General features: G+C 39.6%; 1 protein-coding gene across 2 annotated transcripts; it reads left to right on the top strand.

Moving 5' to 3' along the window:
* Window positions 1-104: 104 nt before the first annotated feature.
* ap1ar (adaptor related protein complex 1 associated regulatory protein) lies at window positions 105-27,835 on the top strand. Of its 2 annotated transcripts, XM_062045284.1 has the most exons (10): window positions 107-334; window positions 5,855-5,903; window positions 5,996-6,022; window positions 9,417-9,442; window positions 9,531-9,627; window positions 9,820-9,918; window positions 11,489-11,550; window positions 14,604-14,674; window positions 14,944-15,066; window positions 18,360-27,835. In XM_062045284.1, the coding sequence occupies exons 1-10, from the start codon at window positions 264-266 to the stop codon at window positions 18,629-18,631; spliced, it is 897 nt and encodes a 298-aa protein (XP_061901268.1). In that variant the 5' UTR covers window positions 107-263; the 3' UTR covers window positions 18,632-27,835. The 2 variants fall into 2 exon arrangements, with proteins under 2 accessions (XP_061901269.1, XP_061901268.1); XM_062045285.1 differs by lacking the exon at window positions 9,820-9,918 and having other exon boundaries at window positions 105-334.
* The last annotated feature ends 154 nt before the right edge of the window (window positions 27,836-27,989 follow it).

Raw genomic sequence — 27,989 nt, 5'->3', positions numbered from 1 at the left:
ACAGGGTAAACAATTATTTCTAATTATTGACGGTTGCTTCCTTCAAAAAAGTTGCAATAGACTGTGCCTACTGCGACTGCAGTACAACATCTAGCCGGTAGATAGCGGCAGAGTGTTATCAGTCGTAGAAAAAGGAGGCTAAGGAAGTACAGTAATGCTGGAGCAAACACTACTGTCCTATGTTCAACTTGCACTGTCCTGGACTGTCACTATTTTTACATATATTATATGTGAGCTAGATCTTAGTCCTATTTGACAATGCCATGGGTAACTGCTGGGCCTTCTGTGTGGGCTTCTTCAGGAAAGAAACTAACAGGATCCAAAGAGGAGGAGGGTAAGTGAATCATGAGCTAACTAGCATGAAAGCATTATGCTAACGCTAGCCAACAGTCAAAGTGTGAAAGTGGTGTTGCCGTGTGCCTTTTAAGACGTCTTCATCTTCCTATATTACAAATAATACACCACGTTTTATTCTCGTCTGCTGGGGTCTGAACCCGTCGTTGCGTCCTCAAGACCCCACCCCTGTGTGACCATTGCTACTTCCATGTCTGCCACATTTAGATAGTCACGATGGAGTGACTCAAATGTCTTGAAACTGGATGTTTAGATGCAAGTTGACTATGCTTTGGGCTATTAACCCTGGTGTCTGACGTCATGTGCAGGCTATTACGTCACCAAGAAGGTGCTCGCATGACAACTATTGCTGAGTTGGGTCCTGTGCTTGGGGGAGGGAGGGGGGAGTCCATAACGCGATCGATTTATACATTTGTCCAATAATCATTATCAGTGTTGGGTTAGTTACTGAAAACCAGTAACTAGTTACAGTTACAAGTTACTGTATTTCAAAAGTAACTCAGTTACTTTCACCAAAAAGTAATGCGTTACTGTGAAAAGTAACTATTTAGGTACTTCTTGTACTTTTTTTAAAAAAAGCTCCCATTAATGCCCTTTTAGCCTTCATTTCAGTACTGTTATTGCGCTGGAGAATAATACAATGTGTTGATCAACTTGACATGCATTTGCATCACTGAACTCTGCTAAGCAATGTGGTCTACATACAACACACAAACAATGTGGTCTACATACAACACACAAACAATGTGGTCTACATACAACACACAAAGACAAAGATATGTTTCAAAGGGCCAATTTATTTCAGGCCAGAACAAATTAACAAAACTATTTTAAATAGCTGCAACATAACATACATAAGTAACAAACAGCATACTAACACTAACCACGTTAAACCCAGATTCCGAACTAACAAAGGTCATAACTCCTTCTCTTTCTATGCCACATCAATATGGAATGCACTCCCAACAGGTGTAAAATAAAGGGCATCTCTATCCTCCTTCAAAACCGCACTAAAAGAACACCTCCAGGCAACTACAACCCTAAACTAACACCCTCCCTTCCGCATAATACCTCTTTGGATTGTAAATAATCAAATGCAGACACTTTTTCTTATACTTTCTGATCCCTCTCTCTGTGTCCACTACTTGCTGTACATATCCTAACGAGTCAGTTTCAATGTCCATTTCTCTGACGATGCAATTGTTGATGCTGATAGTTGATGACTGAAGTGTTGATACCAACCAAACCTAAACCCCCCCCCCCCCCCCCTTCCATATCCCACACCCCGGATTGTAAATAATGTAAATAATTCAATGTATATACTCGGATGATTATCTTGTGTGATGACTGTATTATGATGTTAGTATATATTTGATAGTATACGACGGCGTGGCGAAGTTGGTAGAGTGGCTGTGCCAGCAATTGGAGGGTTGCTGGTTACTGGGGTTCAATCCCCACCTTCTACCATCCTAGTCACTTCCGTTGTGTCCTTGGGCAAGACACTTCACCCTTGCTCCTGATGGGTGCTGGTAGCGCCTTGCATGGCAGCTCCCTCCATCAGTGTGTGAATGTGTGTGTGAATGGGTGAATGTGGAAATACTGTCAAAGCGCTTTGAGTACCTTGAAGGTAGAAAAGCGCTATACAAGTATAACCCATTTATCATTTATCATTTTATATATATGTATCATGAATCAATTTAAGTGGACCCCGACTTAAACAAGTTGAAAAACTTATTGGGGTATTACCATTTAGTGGTCAATTGTACAGAATATGTACTGTACTGTGCAATCTACTAATAAAAGTTTCAATCAATCAATCAATCAACAACATAGCTGTAAACCTGGCTTCACCTAAGGAAGGCACACGTGACATACACAAAGCCTAACCAGGCAGATTTGAATTGTTGTTTTGGGCAGTAGACGGGATCTTTGATCCAAGACACAACTTACATTTAACTAGAATGTTCTTTTCTTTGTGCTCGACAAAAGAAAAGAAGTGAGAATATCTCATACTTGCCAACCCTCCTGAGGTTCAGTGCCTCTCCCCGGGACAACCATTCTCCCCAATTTCTCCCGATTTCCAGCCGGACTTAAGGCATGCCCCCTCCAGGTCCGTGCAGACCTGAGTGAGGAGAGCCTGTCGTCACGTCCCTTGGCCAACCAAAAAGTAACCACAGAACACTATAGTGTTCTGTGGTTACTTTTTGATTGGCCAACGGTTTACGTTGTATTGCGCACCCCCCCCCCCCTCCCCTCCCCTCCCCTTCCCACCCACACCCAGACACACACACAGAGCGCAGAGGAAGAATCAGAAGCATTTCACTGCTTCGCTGCAATAAAACACACTCAGATCCTCTGTTTCTAGCCGATACTACATAAAAAATAACGTAAAATAACGCAGTAACGCATCATGTAGTAACAGTAACTGAGTTACTGAATATAAAAGATAATGCGTTAGATTACTAGTTACCGCCGAAACTTACGGCGTTACAGTAACAGTAGTCCCAACACTGATCATTATCAACATCAATATATGCTAAACTAGTGGTCACACTTGCCAACCTTGAGACCTCCGAATTCGGGAGATTGGGGGGGCGTGGTTAAGGGGGAAGTATATTTATAGCTAGAATTCACTGAAATCAAAGTATTTCTTATATATACATATATATATAAATCAAATAAATACTTGACTTTCAGTGAATTCTAGCTATATATATGTATTTTATTATATACAGTATATATATATACATATAAATAAAATAAATACTTGAATTTCAGTGTTCATTTATTTACACATATACACACACATAACACTCCTCTATTCATTGTTTTATTTGAAAGTGCAATGCTTTGCAGCCAGTAGCACAGCCTTTGAAGGAGCATAGGTATAAGCAGTGTAATATTCTGGGTTGGAGTCAATAACCAGGCAAGATGATGAAGTTATGTCTCTTTACTTCATACTTCAGAACCGACTCCCACACTTGCCATCAGGGTGGCAATACAACGTAAACTGTTGGCCAACCAAAAAGTAACCACAGAACACTATACCCAACATTCACCAGGAGATGGCAACAAACAACTTCCATCCATCCATCCATTTTCTACCGCTTATTCCCTTCGGGTCGCGGGGGGCGCTGGAGCCTATCTCAGCTACAATCGGGCAGAAGGCAGGGTACACCCTGGACAAGTCGCTTAGATCACTCTATTACAGGCAGCATCTGTGAAATGTAATTTGCAGGAGAGGAGTGAGTTTAGGGTTGAATTGTCCATCCTCGTTCTATTCTCTGTCACTCATCGTCGCCATGACTGTCTCTTCTTCGTTCTTCTGCTTCGTCTCCTTCTTGTTTATATGAAGGAAAGGCGGACGTGACGACAGGCTGTCCTCACTCAGGTCCGCACGGACCTGGAGGGGGCGTGCCTTAAGTCCGGCTGGAAATCGGGAGAAATTCGGGAGAATGGTTGTCCCGGGAGATTTTCGGGAGAGGCACTGAAATTCGGGAGTCTCCCGGAAAATTCGGGAGGGTTGGCAAGTATGCTAGTGGTTCTCAGACTTCTTTCACCAAGTACCACCTCAGAAAACACTTGGCTTTCCAAGTACCACCATAAAGACCAACATTAAAATACAGTAGCGTAGTAGGCCTAAGTATTCATTAAAAACAAGTATATTTAATATTTTTGGCAACTGTAGTGTGTGAATGTTGTCTGTCTACCTGTGTTGGCCCTGCGACGAGGTGGCAACTTGTCTAGGGTGTACCCTGCCTTCCACCCGAGTGCAGCTGGGATAGGCTCCAGACACTCCCGCGACCCCGAGAGAGACAAGCAAGTAGTAGAAGATGGATGGATGTATGTAACATGGTGGAGTGAGTTAGTGTGTGTGCCTCACAATACGAAGGTCCTGGGGTCAATCCCCGGGCTCTGGGTTTTTCTGTGTGGAGTTTGTATGTCCTCCCCGTGACTGTGAGGGTTCCCTCCGGGTACATCCTCCCACCTCCAAAGACTTGCACCTGGGGATAGGTTGATTGGCAACACTAAATTGGCCCTTGTGTGTGAATGTGAGTGTGAAGGTTGTCTGTCTATCTGTGTTGGCCCTGTGATGAGGTGGCGACTTGTCCAGGGTGTACCCCGCCTTTTGCCCGAGTGTAGCTGGGATAGGCTCCAGCACCCCCGCGACCCCGAGAGGGACAAGCGGTAGAAAATTGATGGATGGATGGATGGATTCTTTTGAAGTACCACCAGATGGAGGTACACATACCATAGTTTGTACTAAACTATCTGAACAAAACATTCACATTTTACTTTGTTTAATTGGTGACATAGCAAATGAGTGTAGTATTGAATGATATAATATCTTCTTAAGAACTAATTCAATTTCTTTTTGGAATTTGTGGAGCATCAATAAAAAAAAATGCTGCTTACCCAAAACATGCCACTGGGCCCGCACTTAGGAATAGAAAAGCTTTTAAATTAAAAAAAAAATTAAAGCAAAAAAAAAGTAGTAAGCAAGCTTCGTTTTAATAACTTCAAATTAATGGACTAAAATATACCGCCATTTAGGAGCGCAATGGTACAGGTTACTACCCACATTGCAATCCGTACCTCAATTTTGGGTCACAATTTTCGGTTTTGTTTCAGTATGTTTTTTGGGTGATAAACTTTTTTCCTCCAAAGGTATTTCTTTTTTTTGTCTTGTCATAAAAACTGCTTTCCACAGTACAAATCAGTGGCATAGTGATTACTATATGTATTTTTTTTTCAAGTGAGGTTTCATATTCTTTATTTTTTTCTGATTTAACACATTTCATTGTGGTCTACATAACATGAAATGGTGGTTATTTGGTCAAAATATTGCATAGTATATGTTTTGCAGACCAGCTTTAAGCCGCTTTCTGACCTTATCCTAAGGACGGGCCGATTTGTGGGCGGTTTTATTTAGGTGCCTCTACTTCTACTATATCTTCTCCCGTTAGCCATGTTGTAGTTTTTAGCACTTCCATATGGAGTGTACTGACAGATTAAGTTCAAACTATTCACTACTTTGTATTAGAAATTGCAACAGCGGAGGATGGATGTGCATATACGAGTCAGTCTGCCCCACAACAAGAGGATAGAGAAAAAGAAGGAACTTATTGACTTCAGCGGCGGACTCGTGCAAAGCCCTTTGGGTAAATTCCATTTATAAATAATCCGCTGACGTCACCAAATGAGCAAATTCCAGACAACCCGTTTCCTGGAAGCATGAAGGAAGGCAAGATTCCATGGTTTGATTTCAAACTTTCAGGACTCATTCAGATCCCAAATACATTAAAAAACAGGTACCAATGGGTAAGAAGAAATAGTTATGCATAATAGGGCCCCTTTTAAGACAGCAAGCAATTATCTACATTATTAATTTGTGACAATTACAAGTTAAACTTTGTAAAACCACACGTGCCCAGCCTCAGGAGAGATCTTTGCAAATGAAATAATTTAAAAATATGTTCATGGTTAATTGTTCTTACAGGTCCAAATACTTCCGCAGCAGCACGACAGGGGAGCATTTTACTATAGAGGTATACCTCCTACCTTAACAAGCATTACTCTGTTTATGGGTGTGTCTTGTATCTAATTTCTGTTGTTGCTGTTTTTCTGCTCAAATTTGCAGTTTGAAAATCTTGTAGAAAGTGACGAGGTAAGTGTTTTGACTTTGTGCTTACATTTAAAGCTTTAAAGGGGAACTGCACTTTTTGGGGAATTGTGCCTAAAATTCTCACTCATTATGAAAGGCATGACGACAGATGTATATATTTTTTATGCATTCTAAGTCGTAGATAAAAGTCTGCTTACAGCGGAGCCAATGAATAACCATCCAAAAAGCGCCAACAAAACTCCATTCACATTTCGTGATTATATTGTTATATTGTTATTATAAAGGCTAACACAGACAAACTATTTATAGCGGCGCCGTGATCACGAGCCTGTGTGCCGATATTGACATCATCGACTGATGAGCTGCTTCCTCCCCTCGGTGCTCGTGGAAGTTTATTGTAGTTTATTCTAGATCATAAATTATACCTCTCCCCTGGATAGAAGCAAGATGAGGATATATTCCGACAAGTTTGACAGCCAATTTAGACCCGGAAATGGCGAGAAAGACACGAAAAGATGTTCGGTGTTACCCCCCTTTTCTTCGCGAGGATTATAAATCATTCTTCATCTAAACGGGAATATAACGACATTCTATCAGTCGACATCCTAATTGCAGCAGACATTGTACAGTAATTGATGGTTTATTATGTTTGTTGGCTCTCATGAAGTCTGCAGTGAGTAATAATCAGTGATGTTGTTGGGGGAAAAAAGCGAACGTTGTGATGCGTTTTTGAAATGAATGCTCCCCATATTCTTAAAGTGACCCCCCGTACCCCCAATCGCCCTCCGGCTTGCTGTTGTTCCTCCTTTTAAATGATGTAGTAAAATGGACGTGTTGGTCCGCCATGAGGATTGGCACACAAATTACTCATTACATGCCAGAGGGAACTGCTTTCGCATAATCTAAGTGTCTATCCTAATTTAAAAAGCCAAGCAGATCATATTGAGGTGTTTCCATGTGTTCGTAGAAAGCTTATTTCAAGATGGATTATTTGAGACATCAGACTAAATTAGTGCATGGAAATGGAGTGATAGCAAAGTATTGTTCATTCGAAAATACAGCCATACCAATGTGAAATCTGCGAATGGTTTTTCAATAATTGATACTTCACGAACACAAGCTATGTCCCGTCTGAGCCTCAAAAAGTAATTTCACAATAAATCAATACTTAAATCCCGGTTTCAAAGTCAAATTAAAATTTCACAATAAAAGTATGCTCTTGTGTAATAGTGTTGATAGTTAATGGAACTAGCTGTAAAAATGAAAGTGAATGTGATGTTACAGTAAGGAAGGGATTCATATGATATGGTCTCATTCCCGGGTGGCTCTCGCATGACAGGAAGGTGGGGAGTTAATTATTTTGCAATGCCGTCTGCTGAAAATGCAGCAACTGAAGCTGTGGTCAAAGTTGAAATTGCCACAAAACACATTTTAAGATATTTAACACTCTACTGCCATCTGGCAGCTAAAGTGGATAGTGCACAGCCCCAAATGGTCACGTTTCATGTGTCAGGTAAACCGCAATGAATGTGGCCATATGAATCCCCTTCCTACTGCATGTTAAAATATGTTACAATGTTACATGATGCTGTTTCTCAAGTTAAGGTACACTCAATAAAATGGCAAATGTACGTTACCTGTACTAAAATAGAGTAGAACAGAAATCCAAATGATTGGCCAATTTTCCTGTATTGTAAAACATACAAAAAAATTTAACAAATTCCTGAAAACTTCTAAGTTGTCCTGTAAAATAATTGATCATCAACCGCCTTGTGAGCAAATGCTTGGTTAAAACTTGCACATGCATTTCTGTTGTAACCTTATTTCCTGGGCAACATTAAGGCACAGCGCTTCTCTGCTCGTAGCCAGCGCACCACCCCCACGTGATGCTAACACCTAATCACTTATTTCTTTGTCATAAGATATAGCCAATTTTCAGAGCCTATTAAGGACTTAGTGATGAGAAATAATACGAGCGACTGTTAAGGTATAATGTGTCGCTAGTATTTGTCTGCGAGTGTGAGCGTTTTCCCTCCTGTGGCCAAAGGGTATTTTCTGTTGTCTGTCGAGTATCAGGCAGAGAGGAGCAGTATAGTGGGCCGTATCTTTTGTATCAGGAATATATTACTGTGTGACATTAGCGGCTGAAAATATCCTAGACTTTATTTTGGGAGACTAGTGTTGTGGTTGCACATTTAACTGAAGTGTAGACCCTTGGATTGACTGGCTTTACAGCAGACCTGGGCAAATTCCTGCCCACGGGCTGCATACAGCCCAATAGGATGTTCAATCCGGCGCGCCGTACCTTTCCAAATAATTTTATAGACTTTTAACATCGAAACTAGCCGCCATTATACTGTGCAGTGCTTTTCTCAAATTACCTTAAGTCTTAAATAAGTATTTGAATGGTTGGAATCTGCGCTTTTGAGTGACATACAGATTATTACGATAATGAAGTGAAGTGAATTATATTTATATAGCGCTTTTTCTCAGGTGACTCAAAGCACTTTACATTGTGAAACCCAATATCTAAGTTACATTTAATCCAGTGTGGGTGGCACTGGGAGCAGGTGGGTAAAGTGTCTTGCCAAAGGACACAACGGCAGTGACTAGGATGGCGGAAGCGGGGATCGAACCTGCAACCCTCAAGTTGCTGGCACGGCCGCTCTACCAACCGAGCTATACCGCCCCAATCTATCATCCCAGCAGCTCAGACTAGGCACCAAGCAGTGTGGGCGGGGTTTGTGTTTCCAGAGCAGCCAGCCTGAAACGCAGGTGTCAGGAACAGACGTGGAAGCATATTTTTTAAAACAAAGTTCTGCAGAAAAGCAATGTTATATCAGATTAATTGTTTTTTACCCTTTGGTTTCATATTCCGCCATGTTTGGTGCATTTTTGTTGTGTTTTGCTTGATTGTAAAATATGTTGATCGAGGAGGTGATGTAAGAAAGTAAAAGAGGAGTGATGTGATAAGTGTTTTATCGATCATTGTTAATATTGTAAATCCCACGTTCTTTATTTACATGTACGTTCTGGGTGTCTTATTCAGTAAATAATTTTTTTAAATTCCATTCCGTTTTTAACAAAATCAATCAGACATTATTGTGATTTTTTTCGTATTTCAATCAATCAATCAATCAATCAATGTTTATTTATATAGCCCTAAATCACAAGTGTCTCAAAGGGTATTTGTGTTCCTGAAGAAGGGACCCAAACACACATACTGTACAGCAGATTTTTTTAAATGTATATATACTGTATATATATCCCCAGACACTTTTTTTTCTATCAATGTGGCCCTCGAGTCAAAATAATTGACCAGGCCTGCTATGCAGCTTCATCATTTGTAGCACCCATGTTGCCTTTAAACTAAACAGTGCAAAAGTAGAGTCAGACTGGAATTCTTGGTGAAATAATTGTTTTTCTTTTATCACAGGAGGAGAGTCAACAGCCCTGTCCAAGGTAAAAGATTAATTTACAATATTGTACAATGTTCAGTGTCTTTCGAATGCATGATCATAACTGAAACAGTCCTTAATCCTCCTTTCAGGCCCATAAGTGAGGATGAAATTCAGCACCTCCGTGAGCACCGGTACACTGCCATTTCAAATCAGCAGGTACTGATAGACCTGCAGCTACAAGCCCAGGTAAGACTCTCTCCTGTATCCTGTTACATTGATGCACTGTAGTTAGGCTGCCCACGTTCCTTTTGTTTTATATTTTAAAACACTATTTTTATGCTTATCTTATGATTTGCTGCACTGCTTTTTTTTCTGTTTAGTAATTTTCTGTTGTGTGTGTGTGTCTGTGTTTTGCTTCATTTGGTTATCCCCACTCAGTTAGAGGCACAAGAGGAGAGGTTGAGGCTAGAAGAGGAGGCTAGAAATGCTGCCCAGCGCGAGGCTGCCAGATTGGCACGTGAGCGAAAACAGAAGGAGGTGAGGCGACATTGAGCGCTCCTCCCTTTCTGCCGGGTGAAAAACAATCACTGACCTACTGATTCCACCCAGAGGCTGATGGACTTGCAAGCCCTCCATGTAGCTGCTTCATAGCTCCCAGTATCATGATTTCACTGCTCATTTGTTTTGCAACCGTCAGTGCACATGGAAGATCATCTCTCTTACACAACTCCTTATGTCGGGCATTGGTATAAATGACTTCCACTGTAATACATAATAAGAGTCCGATACAACATTACGATGCAAATATTGGAGCCTTGAATTTCTTTGTATAAATTACATATTTAAATTGCAGAAAAATCTTTAAACTTTAAAACACTCCAAGGGCCTTCCCGTGCTTTGGGCGAAGGTACAATATCCATACTTTCAACCCAGAGGTCGTCATTTGTTTTAGTCTGCAATATTGTTAGTTTGCATTACATTTCTCTGCTATTGTGTGTGTAGCAGTTGTGTAGCTGCTTGCTCCTTTTGGCTTTAGCCTACACTGTTTCACTTTTGTAAACGACTTGACTAAAATACAAGAAAAGACCAACCATGTGTGCTTATTGAAAGGACATTTAGATGTCAACTGGCCGTCCAGCTTTGCACACACAAACAGGCTGCAGGACTGCTTGTTTCAGAGAGTTTAGATGCATGTATACTTATGTTTTTGCTGATATCAGACCATTATATTGGCTTGAGACAGCCCTAATACTGTCAGACACATTTGATGTGTATTGAGATGTTTTTAATGCCTCATTTCACTGCTTTTTTGTTGGCATGTTATGTGCTTGCACACTTTTTTATAAATATATCTTTATTAGGGCTGCAACAACTAATCGATTAAATCGATTAAAATCGATTATCAAAATAGTTGGCGATTAATTTAGTCATCGATTCATTGGATCTATGCTATGCGCATGCGCAGAGGCTTCTTTTTTACTCAGTGGCCTAGTGGTTAGAGTGTCCGCCCTGAGATCGGTAGGTTGTGAGTTCAAACCCCGGCCGAGTCATACCAAAGACTAAAAATGGAACCCATTACCTCCCTGCTTGGCACTCAGCATCAAGGGTTGGAATTGGGGGTTAAATCACCAAAAATGATTCCCGGGAGAGGCACCGCTGCTGCCCACTGCTCCCCTCACCTCCCAGGGGGTGAACAAGGGGATGGGTCAAATGCAGAGGACACATTTCACCACACCTAGTGTGTGTGTGACAATCATTGGTACTTTAACTTTTTAACTTTAACTTTTTTTCTTCTTTTTTTTAGATTGCTTTTTTTTCTTTCTTTTTTAATTTATAAACCTTTATAAACTGCAACATTTAAAAAACAGCTGAGAAACAATAATCAAAATTATTATGGTGCCAGTATGCTGTTTTTTTTCAAAAAAATACTGGAAAGGATAGAAATGTAGTTTGTCTCTTTTGTTCGATTATTAATCGATTAATCGAAGTAATAATCGACAGATTAGTCGATTATCAAATTAATCGTTAGTTGCAGCCCTAATCTTTATACATGTTTTATGAATATACTTTCTGATCAACCTCATGTGTGCGGGTTTTTATTCTGCAGCTGGCCACCCAGAGGCCAAGGGGGAAAGCAGATGGTTGCGGCAGCGAACCTCAGCAGAGAAAGTGAGTCACATCTACTCGTCACAAAAACGGATGATTGTGTCAGCCGAGTTAGCAGGTTTTTTCCCGTTAATCTTTCTGGGGTAGAGTATCATAATGTGTTACATCTGTCTCACTTGTAAAGACAGAATCAATGTGAGCGTTCAATAATTTGTGCACTTAAATACAATTCTTATTAATCGTTTGCAGATAATGTTCAATTCTAGTGATTTTAAAAACAATACAACAATTGTCAATCGTTTATTGATTTTTTTTGTCTGGAAGCAATTGTAGCGCAAATAAAGTGCTGCTCATCTGCAACCAGTAGTGGCGCACTGTCAACTAGTTTGTCGCTGGAAAAAAACTAACAAATATTACCTTATTATTTATTATTTAATTCCATCAGATAACATTATTCAGTACAACTTTGCAATGAAACAGCAGTTAAGAACATTTAGATATTTTTTTCCATCCTTTAAACAATGCCATTTAAATAATGTTCCTGATGATGCCAATTGTCCATCAAGAATACTTAAATACCTTTTAATTAGCACTCCTTTACAATAAGAGTGTTTTTAATACTAGTTTTATTGTTGCGTGCGGGCGGTGTGTATGCCAAAAATTGCAGCAGCGGAAAGTTTGCAAGCAATAACTCTTCCTCTTTATTTGCGAGGGCACTCAAAATAAGACAACAAAAGGTGATGGTGGCGAAAAAAAGCACACCATGAAAATAGAAAACAAACTAAAAACAACCTAAACAAGGGTGCTAGGCAAACTTAGGAAAAACTGGACAGACCTGGGTTATTGGAAAGTAGCTGGAATGCAGACAAAACTGGAAGCGTGGGACCGACATGAAAAAACACAAAGCTACCGGCGCCAACATGCTGCACCATCACAGTTATAGTGTGACCATTAATTGGATTCAGGTGTGTCCTGCTGTCTCGTGCCTGCCGCACGGCACACTGTGGGAGAGAGAGAGAGTGAGAACAGGTGTATGATGCATAGAAGACAAGCTGCCTCTGGTCGGTGGAGGATTGCTGGGAGAGAACGGCCCCTACAGCTGTGTCAGAAAAATTGTAGGGAACGGGCAGGGGTAACAAAGACCAGGTGCAGACGTAAACAATTTCTTCAGCTTCAAAAACGCAGAGCTCGCTTCAGACGTCCAAATAAACGGGACCTTAGTGGAAGTCGGCTCAGCAACGCGACTAAAGATCAGAATAAATCAACGGTAAAAATTTGAGAAGCCTGGGAACCTCTGAAGGTGCTTCTTAGAAACTGGCGTAGGCCAGTCTACCACCACTTTGACCTTAGAGGGATCGGGTCTAAGTTTACCCTCCCTCCACAATAAATCCCAAAAGGGAATGGACACCGAATGAAACGAACACTTCAGGCTTGACAAACAGCTTGTTTTCAAGTAAACGTAGGAGGACTAATCGAACTTGCTGGACATCGCCAAAAGTCGAGGAATAAATCAAAATATCATCCAGGTAAACAAAAAGGAAACGCCCTGTCATGTCCCGGAAAATGTCATTACTGAGGCCCTGAAAAACGGCAGGTGCGTTTGTCAAACCAAATGGCGTAACCAGGTACTCGAAATGCCCAAGGCGGGTGTTGAACGCTGTTTTCCATTTGTCCCCGTCCCAGATGCGAACAAGATTATATGCGTTACGTAGGTCAAATTTGGTAAAAAATTTAGTTGACCGCAAGGGAGTAAACGTGTGACACGTTGGACAAGTTTATGACCTCATTGACGGACGTACGTGGTGGTGTGTTTGTGTGGCCCAGTGGCTGAACGGAGACAATGTGTGTGGCAGGTAACACTCTAATGAACAGCTCAACCAGAACCTAAGAATACCCCATTTATGTTTTTCTAAAAAGTGTTTTAATGTTAGTGTCTGTACAAAAAGAGTGTGTGTAATGCTAGTGTTACTCCTTTACAAGTAGTGTTTTTAAAGCTTGTTTTATGTCTTTACAAAAATAGTTTTTAATAGTTTGTCTTTACAAAGATTGTTTCTAATGCTAGTTTTGGCTTTACAAAAGGAATTTTTAATTCTAGTTTTGTCTTTACAAATATAGTGCTTTTAGTGCACATCTTACGCATTGACAAAAAATATTTTATGCCTTTACAAAAATTGTTTTTAATGCTAGTTGTGTCTTTACAAAAGTGTTATAATGCAAATGTTTTACATTTACAAAGATTGTTTTATGCCTTTACAAAATATAGTTTTTTAATAGTAGATTCATTTCTTCACTAAAATTGTGTTTTTAAAGGTAGGTTTTGTCTTCACAAAGGTTATTTCTAATGCAAGTTTTATTTTTACAAAAAGTGTTTAAAATTCTATTTTTATTTTTACACAATACTGTTTTAATGCTAGTTTTACGCCTTTACTAAAAGTATTTTATTGTTAGTTGTATGCCTTTACAAGAAGTGTTTTTATTTCTAGTTTTATATCTTAACAAACTGGGTTTTATGCTAGTTTTATGCTTTTACAAAAACAGTGTTTTAATGCTAGTTGTATGCCTTTACAAAGAGTGTTTTAACGGTAGTTCTATGCCTTTACAAGGAGTGTTTTATTGCTAGTTTTATATCTTAACAAACTGGGTTTTAGGCTAGTTTTATGCCTTTACAAAAATAAGTGGTTTTTTTTAATGCTAGTCGTGTGCCAACAAAAATAGTGTTTTATTGGTAATGTTCTGCCCTTTTTGCCAGCAATCTAAGGGTTACTGGTTCAATCCCCACCTTCTACCATCCTAGTCACGTCCGTTGTGTCCTTGAGCAAAACACTTCACCCTTGCTCCTGATGGTCCCTGGTTAGCGCCTTGCATGGCAGCTCCCGCCATCAGTGTGTGAATGTGTGTGTGAATGGGTGAATGTGGAAATAGTGTCAAAGCGCTTTGAGTTCCTTAAAAAAAGGTAGAAAAGCACTATACAAGTATAACCATTTACCATGTACAAAAACAGAATTTGTAATGCTGGTTTTATTCCTTTACAAAAAAGAGTGTTTTTCTCGACAAGTTTAATGCTTTTACAAAAGCTGTGAATAAATGATTTACAGTTGATTTTGTCATGGTTTCAGACACGCGGCTGGTGGTTTGGATCCCTTCCTGCAGAATGTAAAGGTCCAGTCAGAGGCCTTCAGAAGCAACAGTGAGTGATGCAGCATAAAAAAGTACAGCATCCACATCAATAATCCATTTTGGATTACAGTGCAGAAATATATAGATGATATACAGAATGATTATTGTAATACACAGGCTTTTCCAGTGTGAAAATATTTTTTTTATATTTTTATATCCTGTACAATTTAATTGGCAAATAACTAAATGTTTTAATGGTAAAAATAAATTGATGAATAAACACACCTTCAACCAATACAAACTTTTCTGAATTTTTTGACATTATCTTTTTATTTCCAGGACTTCCTTCCGACACAAACGTAGTGACTCCTAACACAGAGAGCAGCTGGGATTTCACCACCAAGACCCGATCTACCAATGATGACGGCACCTCACTGGATCTTGAGTGGGAAGATGAGGAGGGTGAGAGTCTCATTATATCGTCAAACTAAAGTATAGCACTTCATATTTCAGTGTAAGTCGAAACTTATAGCTAAAGGAATTGCTAGGTCACACTGTACACAGAGCACCCAAAGTACATATGAAATACAGTCATAAAAAGATCAAATATAAGAACTAGAAAAGCACGAAGAGAGCGCAGACCTCGGCCGCACCCTATCTCCCAGTAGTAAAAAATATTTTTTTTAAACGGAATCCAAATAAAAATAATGTGAGGTCATGCCTCATTGCCGGTTTTGTTGTATACTTAGCAGGAAGTCCTATTAGTAGCACGAAAAATGTTTGGGCGCATGGAAACGTTTTTAGGAGCAATATGAAATATCTTAAATATCACAATTTCATTATTCACACTGAAACAAGGTACACATGTGCACTCATACATATAAACACAATGCCATCATAGGACCTATTGCAACACTCAATTAAACACAGTGAACATCCCTAAACTGTGATAGCACTGTCGCTAACATGTCTGTTGGGCTGGGCGATATGGACCTAAACTCATATTTCGATATAGTCTGGCCCATGAACTAACCCATAAATGCATATATCGTCATTTCTTTGTTTTTTGTTTTTTATGACTTTTGCAAAAAATGCAAAAAAAAAAAGTAATTATGGGGTATTGTGTATGGAATTTTGAGGACAAAAATGTATTTATTCCATTTTCGGAATAAGGCTGTAAAATGACAAAATGTAAAAAAGGTGACGTTTTGTGAATACTTTCTGGATGCACTGTACGTCACACACTCGACCCAACTAACACGTGGATGAATTGTATTGAAGCCTATGTCCCCATTTTTTATCTATCAGTGTGTGCAGGAGTGTTGGGATTACAACGTGTTTTGCTAGCAAAATATAGAAATAGCGGCAGCTTGGAAGTACAAACCACGGCTGCTGATGGTTTTTTTTTGCCAATGCCAATACACACAGTGTCTTTGGTTTGTGCTAGTCGTCTAGTGACATCATTTCCAAGATGAAATCACAGATCGCTATGGCCCTACTTTTATAAGGTGTTCATTTTCATCCGCATGTATGCTTTATGAAACACCATCTCTGTCCGCATCCAAATGCACACACCCAACTGTAAGGCATTTTTAGCCAGTTAGAAGTGTCCATGACGTTATTTCTGGAGGCGGCACTATACAGTATCACACATGGTAGGTCATGGCAAGAAGAACGACATATTTAGCGCCTCTTTCTGTCAATATAGAGCAAATGTAGAAGTATATTTATTTCTAATCACACAATAAGTTCTTTCAGTATGTTTAAAGCCAGTGTTGTTTGCCTAAGTACAGTACAATGTGAAACAACACTGTAAAATGTGTACTTTTTGAGGGTGGAAATGATGGCGCACATATGTGGCGTCGTCAGACAGGGTACAAGCTATAATTCTCTGTTTAATCGGTCCACATGCACACCCTAAAGACAGAATTTAAAAAATATTTACTCTCACCATCATTTTGAAGGACAAAGGACGCATAAACAAGTAAGAGTTTTTAAAGGAGACTGATGATGAATTTAGTCTTTTCTGACTTGTAAATGTTGTTATAATGTTGGATACTGGTGTTAAACAATGCCAAAACATAAGGTTCATGCACAGAGTTTTGTATGCCTCTGGCTATGTTGCGACATCACAGCTAGGTGGACGCACTTATTTGGAAATTAAGTCAATGTCTTCTCTGCTTCGGGCCATGAGGAAACACAAAAAAGGTACGTACCAAATAGGTACTTCTGAAGTGGTGCTGGTATTTAACGGTGACAGAACACAGACTTTAAAAATGGAAAACATGCACATTTAAAAAAAACAAGGCAAGGCCTGTATATTTTAATGGTATTTTGTGACATTCAACAGACTAGTAATTCAAATACTTACAATATATACATTAAATCAGTGGTCACCAACCACCGGGCCGCGACCCGGTACCGGTCCGCGGACCGATTGGTACCGGGCCGCACAAGAAATAAAAAATAAAAAAATGTTTTGTTTTTCTTAGATTTTTTTATTAAATCAACATAAAAAAACACAATATATACATCATATATCAATATAGATCAATACAGTCTGCAGGGATACAGTCCGTAAGCACACATGATTGTATTTCTTTATGAAAAAAAATAAATCCCCCCCCCGGTCTGTGGGACAAATATTCAAGCGTTGACCGGTCCGCAGCTACAAAAAGGTTGGGGACCACTGCGTTAAATGATAACTATGTAATACATTCACCAATAGGAAAGAAAATCCTTAACAAATTGCCCTAACTATTGCAGCAATACAGAACACAGAGAATGTGCAAAAAGCGACTTGTTTGTGTTGTGATGTTGATTATTCAGGGGGTTGGTGAATACAACCTTGCTCGCCATAAGACCACACTGATGCATAATGAGGAAGTGCTTTGTTGTTTTGGCTACTGGGGTGGGCGATACAGGGAATTTTGGCATCGGCCTGATACCAAGTTTATACAGATTAAACTGAAAAATTGTAATATCGTGCAAAAAAGTTCAAATGTAAAACTAATATGGGATATAAACTCATTACATACAAAATGAGATATGTCAAGCCTTTATTTGTTATAATTTTGATGATCATGGCTTACAGTTTTTGAAACCCCCAAGTTTTCTGAGATTTTCCATTTAAAACTTTCAAAGCTGTAAGCCACAATAATTACAATTATATCAAAAAAAGAGTTAAAATATATTTAATTGCATTTTATGAGCCTATGTCATATATTAGTTCCACCTTGTAGATCTAATTGCTGGAGTAAACAAACCTTTGCTTGATATTGTAATTTTTGGAGTTTCACCTGTACAGGTCTAGTATTGGCGATACTGATAACAATACTTTTGATTATTTGCCTCAGGTAAGTTGATTATGAGAACATGCAGATAGAAATGTTTTTATAACTACGTAAATACAACATTCAAAAATGTGCCATGGGAGAGCATCAGATTTGTATGATTTTTCAATATAACTTAATAGTCCAAAAATTATTATTTATGTTCTACAAATGTATCGTGTTCATGTTTCTGTGACATATAGTGACAGGCAGTACAATCAAATGTTCTTCCACTGGATGGCAGAAGGTACATTATCCATCTGCTAGCATTCATCCAACAGAATGAGCCAAGGCAGGCTTGGTGGTGTGCGGTGATATTTTTCTCATATCGAATACGTGTTTTGGTTTTGAAACAATGCTGACTTCACATCCTCTACAACCTAGCACCTCGTGGTCTGAATTCAATCCCTCTGTCTCTCTTAGGAATCAACCGAGGCCTTCCAGCCTGGGAGAGGTCTCGGACAGAAGAGGACATACTGCGTGCAGCCTTGAGGCCCGGCGAGAAGCAAGCACACAGTGGCCCAACCTCCAACTCTGAGGACTCCAACGCACTGGAGTGGGAGAATGATTTTGTGAGTACTCACCCAGAGGACTGCGCAGACTCGGAATTTGAGGGTTTTGTCAACCCAGTGTTAGACACTCCCTCTGAGGACGCTTCAGACTATAGTCTCAGGATGGACGGCCAGGACAGATAGTCTCTAGCACTAAATCCGACCATTACAACTTTCTCATGTCAGTGCTCACCAGCTTTTTTCTCCTCTCATGAATTAAATGTACTTCATATTGGATCGTATGATGGAAGGGATGCTGCAGTTGGGCCCTCCAAAACAGAAGCAGACTTTTTCAGTGCCTTCATCACTGACCATCCTATAAATTGTAGCTGATCATTCGCCATCCTTTGGTCTTACTGTCATTGCACATTGCCCATGTCATCCAAACTCTTCCAAAAGTCTCAAGATATAACATCTCAAGAGTCACTGTTGTTTCTATATTTTATTATACCATGCAGGATGTTACCATCAGTGGAGTGAAACAAGTTAGATTACACTGAGGTAGCAAATGAACAGAATGAACACAATTATTCATTTTCAATGTGATACAAGTCAAATTTGTCATCATCTTGGAACACCATAATAATACTAGTAGGAGGGAGCACAAAAAGCACCTTTGAGTTTCATGCACCTCTTATTGCATGACATTGACACTGCACATACACAACATGTGTTCATTGTCACATTTCAAATTTGGTCTCGATGAGTCCGTGTCAAGTTTGGATGATAATTTCTTCTGCAAATAAAAAGCTCATTACAGCACGTCATTGTAGGGCTGGGCGGTATGGCTGAAAACTGTACCACAATACAGGTTTTCTATATTGGTCGATATTGATAATTACTCAGATTTTTATAACCTATGAAAAATATGGACCAGGAAAAATGATATAAAATGTTAACATTTTGATTTAAAATGTAACCTACCTCCGATGATAATCCCCTCAGGTATCGAGGCAAAAAAGAAAGGACATTTCAGCACGACCATGGAAAACTATCAGTGTAAACAAAAATTTTAAATCACAATAAACACTGAAAGGAGAACTATTTTTCATTTATTTTGCTTATCGTTCACAAGCATTTTATTTTTCTAACATATAAAAATTGCCTTGTTATACGGTGGCGAGCAATCAATTCTACCTCTAAATCAATTTAAAAACTGTCATTACATTCTGTAACCTGTATAATAACCAAGCTGGAGCGTCATTGTTATTGTAAAAGCGAACACAGAGGAACTATTTTTCTAGCGTACTAACACATCCGCGTGCTACGGTATTAGCCGTGAGCAAGCTACAGAAAGAGACATGCGAGCTTCTACGTCAGCACCCGACTTGCATTTGAATTTGTAATAAACCAACACAACGCGATAGAACAACAATCTGTACTGACTGAAAAACATTAACAATCATATTACAGTATCTGTAAAGTAATAGCCCACATTTCATGTTTTGTTTGTACACATCGAGCTTGACAGCTTATGTACTGTAGTTGTACATTGGTGTGCTGTATGTATCATGATAAATAGTATAGTGACTCACTCGATGGACAGTTCTCTGTTAGGTCTAGCTGGCCGGGGGCGTTTTCAGTTAATGTGGATAGGCACACAAATAATTTTGCATAGCTTGGCTCAAAATTCGCAGCGGGACCAAGACACATAGACCTTACTCTCTCAGCTTCCGTCTTCTCCAACGTTTTAGCCTCTTCTTCATGCTCGCTTCTATGAGCAGCAGTTAATCCTCCGTATTTCTTGTATTCCGACATGTGACTTCTTCCCGAAAGTGAAAACCAGTGATGGTCAACCAAGCGAAGATGGCTGTTGTACAGCAAGCAGCGCGCAAACTATCTGAGTAACAAAAGAGGCTTAAATCTTCCTGCAAAAAGCAGATACAAGCAAAAAATCTAACTATGCAATGGAATCTATCCCTATACTTTATCAAAAAAGATTTGTCGAGTAATATCAAGAATTAAGTCAGTCGCCTTCCCAAACATATCAAACTATTGTGCTCCAGACATCATTCTACACGACAAAACAGATGAAAACTTGGAAAAACATGGAGGTCTACAACTTCTTTGTGTGTGGCTGGGTCAAGGAAATTGGTATCAAGACTCTCCCAGATAAATATTCATCTCTTTTACTCGGGTAAGATTGCATTTCATGGTGTAACTTTGCGTCTACTACTATGTGTGTTGTTCTTGCACGCACTGTTCACAAGTGGTGTGTTTTTCCCCATCTTTGTCAAAATATAACTACAGATGTCAACATTGTGTATATGCTGAAAGCTTAACTCTTAGGTTTTGCTCACATTAGACTCGCCGAGTTGGTGCTTTTCGAAACACTCGTAGCAAACGTGTTTAAAAAATATAAATGATATCAAGATAATACTTAAATGGGAAATAATAAACGTTACAAGTATATCAAACAAACCTTCACTGCAAACTCATGCATTCTTCGACTGCTCCCTTGGACTGAAATGTGAGCTGCATGCTTTTCTCAACCTTGTTTTCGTAAAATCTTGCACTCTTCCGCCCTTTTTGCTTGAAGGAACTCTGAAGAAAAGTGTTTCCTTTTCGCGATTTGAACGATTTGTACAGCACAAACACAACGCAAGCATAGGGCCATTTTTTCTTCAAGAAAGGCTAAATGGCGCCCAGCACCCATTGAAATCAGAGCTAGCTTGACCACCACGCATATTTAATGTGCGGGACGTGAGCCGGAAGTGACTTTAGTAAAATCCAAGCAATATTCAGATTAAAAAAGTTAAGGTTATGTATCCTCATTTGTCCAAAAATTGTCATCATCGTTGTCTGTTACCAAGTCCGCCATGATTAGAACACACTTGCGTTTGTTTCCGGAAGTAGAAACAACACACGTTTATTGCCGGAAGTTGAAAGGGCGCTACTATGGAAACGGGCGACCGGTATTGCTTAAAATGACCAAAATACGGTAAATATTGTACATATTACATATTGTTATAAACATGTCTGTTACTTCATTATATATATACTTGCAGTGTGTATATAAAATGTTGGAGGGTTTTGAAGTTGCTTTAAAGGATACAATAGTGATTCCCATTAGCCGCATCTTGCAAGTGTTTTTTTATAATTTTTAACCCCCCCCCCAAAAAAATAAAGACATATATGTTCTTATCTCCCATATAGATTGTGAACGATAGGCAAAATTACAAAAAGTGTAGTTTACCTTTAACAATAATCTCTTTCAATGAAGACTCAAAAAGAAGAAATATGTAAGAATTGCCTAATAAAGTGTAACAAAATAGTGCAAAGTGTAAAAATATAAACCAAGAGAAACCTGAGAAGAACACTTTTTTTACAGGTTTACTGCCAAGAAATTATTTGGTTTGTGTAACATTTAATTTGGTCTGTTATTCTCATTTAGGTATGGAAATTAATTTGTTATGCAGTAATTATTTAAATATTATTGGACCAAATTAGTATTCTAAAGTAGCACATTTGTTATATTTTGTTATTAATTTTATTTATACAGTCGTGCACAGTTCCTGCCTGTTGTTTCTGAATATTCGAATAGGGAACGGACAAGGGTGGGTTGAAAAGAAAAGATGAGCGCGGCAGAGGAGTATGGTCTGTTTGAAAAAATAAAAAAAACTGCCATACTGTGACTTTTCCTCTTTTATCAACACTTCGTTCGCTCTCTGTAGCACTCATTTTTACTTTCTCTTCTCACTCCATGCAGAGAATCAACAGCGAGACAGCAAGGTGGCGCAAACTAACTTGATAGTTGATACTGTTACGCGATTGGCTGTTTAGTGTGTCCCTCCCATTGCTCACTGATCACTTCCTGTTTTGTTAGGTTAACAGACCGCAAGTACCTTTGTTCAAGCAACAAACCATGTTTCGTTCTTTTCCAGCTTCTTCCGACCAAAAGCATGTATATATATCAAACGTTTTATTCAAAACATTTTTTACTCATATAAATGATGTGTCTATCGGGATATATATTGATAACGTTTTATCGGCCCAGCCCTAAATCATTGCAACAGCTGGCTTTTCTATGCATGTGGCTTGCAGGAATCCTTCCCATTGTCTTTTTTTAATGTGGGCCATAATATGATATCAACTTTCTAATATGGAGCCTCTTGCCCAATGCATAACCTGTCATCTCAGCTAATGAATACAGTGGCACCATGGGTTACTAGTTGGCGTAGCAAATGTCAGTGAACCCGTTAAGATTTGACTAAAACGTCCTGTCTTACTCACTAGCATTCGCTTCTAGCTAGCTAGAGATTGACCAACTTTGTTTTCCAATCATGAGAAGGAAGTATGTGAGTGTGAAGGACAGTGCTGAGAAAAAAACCTGATGATATTCATTGAATTTAAGAAAAAAAATCTAAGGTAATGACAGAGCATGTGGTTAAGCACCATACCACCACCATACTAAAGTAAAATGAGTAGAGGGCCAGCCAAAGACGTTAAAATAATTTGTAAACGGCGGACATTTATCCATAAAAATATGGAGAAGCTGCTGATGGTGTGTTTAATGGAGTAGCAGCTCAAAAGAGATAGCTTAGAAGTCCGCTCTCCAAGGTAAATACTGTACATTATTATTAAATGACTCGATAAAACTACTATTTCTTATATAAAAAAAATATATATTTTAAAAGGCATGTTAAAATGGTGCTGTTTTAATGAGGGGATAATCACAGATTAAATTGATTTAAATTAATTTCAATGGGCTGTTCCGCAATAACAGTTTTTCAAGGTACAAGCTGCTCACAGAACCAATTCAGCTCGTATCTCGAGGTACTACCCTACTTGAATAGACCGAGGAACACATTGTTGGGAGAAAGCACCTTCATACCTTCATGAATATATCCCACCTATAAAAGGTCATGTTTCTGTCAATTAACAGCCTTAAATAATTAACAATTATAATTTCAGTATGTGCATTCTGTTACCATTTTAATTGGAAGCGCCTACGAGTTGATGATACTGACGCTAAACAATTCAAGTTCAAATGTCATATAAACTCCATCTATCGTCTGTCTGTCACTGAAAGCAATCTTTCAGCCTGAACAAGGACCAACGACTCTAGACTTAAACCCACTTGTTTATGATCAACTCCTTTTCCTCTAATTGACATCCAAATATTTTTTTAAGTACTTTCACAATGCACCATTTCCACATGTGTGATGTGCACGTTTAACATGGCGAGTCCATCATTTTTTTACACATTTAATTTTAATTAGAGGTATTCCAACCTGATATGATCGGATATCGGTCCAATCACAGCATAAAAGCAAGGATGGGATTATATCAGCCTGCATCTAAAATCTCTGATATAAACTCTCTGAAACAGGCTGTCCTACAGCAAGTTTACTTGTGCAAAGCTTGACTGCCAATTAACAGCTAAATGTCTTCCAACAATGTTGCTAGCAGCTGCACAACAGCTAAGCACACAAGCTAGACATAAGTGTCCTTAATTGAACAAAAATGCAGTCTATAACAGCATATTTGTTAATATAAACAAGTATCAAATAGTTATAGTTGCATATTTCTTACACAAACCAAATCTCCAAGGCTGAAGTGTATTAGAAAGTATCCAGTAAAAAACTTATCCGCATCATTATACTTACTGCGTCATGAATTATGAATTATTGTCGCCACTAGGGTCACCAAAAAACAATTACATTCTACTTCAACCAAAAGATAATGTAAATCCATTCCAAACAGTTGCTAATAAATAGTTGTTGTTTTTTTTTATACCTACCCTTATTCTGTTTGATTAATTTCACCTGATCAACGCTTTTCTAACATTTCACACTTAAAATAAAAGTATGTATGAGTCGTGCTGATATATTGGATAAATATCGGTATCTGCCAATATATACTCAAGGCTCCTGTCAGGCTTGCTACTGACAGTTTGGTCATGTTTTTGTTTTCCTTTGTGTGGTGTTTTAATTCCTGTCCAGTGCTCTGTTTTCTAGTTTCTACTTCCTTTGTTTTTGAATCACCTCCAGTCCTGGTGCTCTTGCTTTTTCAGTGTTTCCTGTTTGGTCTCTGTGTTTTGAAGCACCTTTACTTTCTGTTCCATGTCCTGTCAGCACACCTGATTCTCATGAGTTAGTTCTATTTAGTTCCACCTGGGTGCCTCCTTCTGTGCTGGATCATTCTACTTGTTAGTCTGTTTCCAATAAATATACTTTTACCTGCACGCTGTCTGCTATTTCCGCATCCTTGGGGTCACGCTACAAGCAACGTTTACCAAATCCTGATAGAAATGATCCAGCAAGTGAGTGACCCCGCGGAGATTTCTATGGCCCAGCGGTTTGAAAAGATTTTGGCACTGATGGCCACGTTGAAGCGTTCTTCAGCCTCTCATCAAGCTCCCTCCCACCCATCCCTGGCATCTGTTGGCCTCTCTGGGGGCGTTTGGGATCCGTTCATTGGAGTGAGGGGGGCTATGAGTAGCTGTGCAGCTGGGGAGGCACGACTTCTTCTTGCTCTAGTGAGGTCATCCATGACGTCGCTTCCAGCAAGCCTTCTTGCTCCGGTGAGGTCGTCCATGATGCTACTACCGTAATTTCCGGACTATAAGCCGCACCTGACTATAAGCCGCACCAGCTAAATTTAGGGGAAAATACAGATTGCTCCATATATAAGCCGCACCCGACTATAAGCCGCAGGGTTTTGATGTGTAATTACCGTAGTATATAGGGGTTCTTGCTACCACGGAGGGGATTGTCGGGACAGAGATGACTGTTTGGGAACGCAAAGCGTCCCATTTATTAACAATAAATCTTTCAATCATTCAATCAAACTTTCACATCTTTGACATGGCGAACAGCATTCGTGCAGAGTACAAATAATAAAACGGTGCAGAGTAATACAAAGTGCTCGCCTGTACGTTATCAAAATAACCAGCCTACCGGTATATGAAAAGTCAGTCTTTAATCATTGTGTCATCGTCTTCCTCCTGCGTACTAAAACCACCGAAATCCTCTTCGTCGGTGTCGGAGAAGAACAGGCCGTAAATAAGCCGCACCCTTGTATAAGCCGCAGGGACCAGAACGAGGGGAAAAAGTAGCGGCTTATAGTCCGGAAAATACGGTATGTTTCCCCGTCGCTAAACGACGTCGCTACCAGTACTCCATTCTGCGCCAGTGAGTTCGCCCACAATGCTGATACCGTTCTGTCCTGTCCTGGCGACGCCACCTGTCTCTCTACCGGTGGGGTCGTTGCCTGTCTCTCTCACGTCGCCTGAGCTTCCTCGCCTGCTGGAGAAGCGCCCGTTTGGTGCTGGCCGTCCTCGCCTGCTGGAGAAGCGCCCGTCTGGCACTTGCCCTCCTCGCCTGCTGCAGAAGCGCCCGTCTGGCGCTCGCCTTCCTCGCCTGCTGAAGAAGCGCCTGCTGAAGAAGCACCTATCTGGCGCTCACCGTCCTCACCTACTGCAGAAGCGCCCGTCTGGCGTTTATCTTCCTCCTTGTTATCAGCCGTAATGGTGGCCAGTCCATGGACATCCTCTGCACCGACGGCAGCAGCGCCTGGGACATGGGCGTTGACGACTGTTGCTGCTGGGGCATTGATCGTGGGCTTCTCTTGTTCCCCTTCGCCAGCTGCGTCTGTGTTGCACCTGCCGCCAACACCTGGCTCTTCCCCGCTGGCTCCGGGAAAATATGGCATGGATAGTTGGCCGGCCCTTTGAGGCGGGATGCAGTTTGGCGACCCTCCACCATTCTTTCCTTCACCCTCCCTTGGTTTTTGGACTTTCTGTTGAACTTAAAACGTCTGGTATCCGTTATAGGAAGTGGGGCTACTGTCAGGTTTGCTACTGACAGTTTGGTCATGTTTGTGTTTTCTTGTGTTTGCCGTTTTTAATTCCTGTCCATTACTCTTATTTATAGTTTATACTTCCTGTGTTTTTGAATCACTTCCTGTCCTGGTGCTCTTGTTTTGTCAGTATTTCTTGTTTGCTGTCTGTTTTGAAGCGCCTTTACTTTCTATTCCATGTCCTGCCAGCGCACTTGATTCTCATTAATTAGTTCCACTTGGGTCCCTCCTTCTGTGCTGGATCATACTATTTGTTAGTCTGCTTCTTGTTGCCGATAAATATACTTTTACCTGCACACCGTCTGTTATTTCCGCATTCTTGGGGTCATGCTTCAAGCAACGCTTACCAAAGCCTGACAGCTCCAAAATAAGTATCGTATCGGAGGTGAAAATGTATCAGGACACTCCTAGTTTTAGTATTGTTTTGATAATCACCTTTTTTTCCACCAATAGCTTAAATCAAAGAATGTTAAGAAATGTTATTCTTTATTAATTTACTAAAATGACCTCTTCATTAAAGCTTGGAACACTGGATTCATTGTGTATTACTTAATTTCTTGATATCTGATCTTTACAGTGCTGCACATTGTTTATATTTGCAATAACTAGTGTCATTTAGAGCAGTGGTTCTCAAACTTTTTTCAGTGATGTACCCCCTGTGAACATTTTTTTAATTCAAGTACCCCCTAATCAGAGCAAAGCATTTTTGGTTGAAAAAAAGAGATAAAGAAGTAAAATACAGCACTATGTCATCAATTTCTGATTTATTAAATTGTATAACAGTGCAAAATATTGCTCATATGTTGTGGTCTTTCTTGAACTATTTGGAAAAAAAGATATACAAAAAACTAAACTTGTTCAAAAATAAACAAGTGATTCAATTATAAATAAAGATTTCTACACATAGAAGTAATCATCAACTTAAAGTGCCCTCTTTGGGGATTGTAATAGAGATCCATCTGGATTCATGAACTTAATTCTAAACATTTCTTCACAAAAAAAGAAATCTTTAACATCAATATTTATGGAACATGTCCACAAAAAATCTAGCTGTCAACACTGAATATTGCATTGTTGCATTTCTTTTCACAGTGCTTTTTGACAGACATTTAAAAAAAAATCTCACGTACCCCTTGGCATACCTTCAAGTACCCCCAGAGGTACGCGTACCCCCATTTGAGAACCACTGATTTAGAGCCCTGGAAGGGTTCACTTTGGGTAGCTACTCATAAAACCAAGCCTTGTGATATTAAAAAAACGAAAAACGGGGCCACAACAAATCTTGTTTAGGGCCACAAAACTGCGCTTTGAAAGCGAAAGTAATAAAGCAGGCAATGAAACATGACACTTGTTGGTCATTCAAAGCATTACAGGCAACCTACTATTGCAGCAAAATTATTTGCAAATGCCGATATAAATCTGCATCTGTAATCCATTTCAGGTGTCTGTGAACTAATTGATCTCTGGATCTCTGTATCTCATGTGTGTGTGTATTAAGTTGTCTGTCCGTATTATGATTTGTCTGTAGGTAAAAATAAAAATCAGTTCCTCAATTGACTGTCTTTTTACACGTGACTTTTTGCTACGTTTCTGCTGTTAAAGACTTGACTATGTATGTGTAAAGCAATCTGTGTCAAGAGTTGAGTGTGCATAGGACATGTGTCTGTAATCAGATTTGTGTGAAGCAGGAACCCTTATT

Source organism: Entelurus aequoreus, linkage group LG04 (genome assembly GCF_033978785.1).
Source record: "Entelurus aequoreus isolate RoL-2023_Sb linkage group LG04, RoL_Eaeq_v1.1, whole genome shotgun sequence".
Taxonomy (NCBI): domain Eukaryota; kingdom Metazoa; phylum Chordata; class Actinopteri; order Syngnathiformes; family Syngnathidae; genus Entelurus; species Entelurus aequoreus.
The sequence above is the reverse complement of the archived record's forward strand: the minus strand, read 5'-3'. Positions and strand labels throughout refer to the sequence as shown.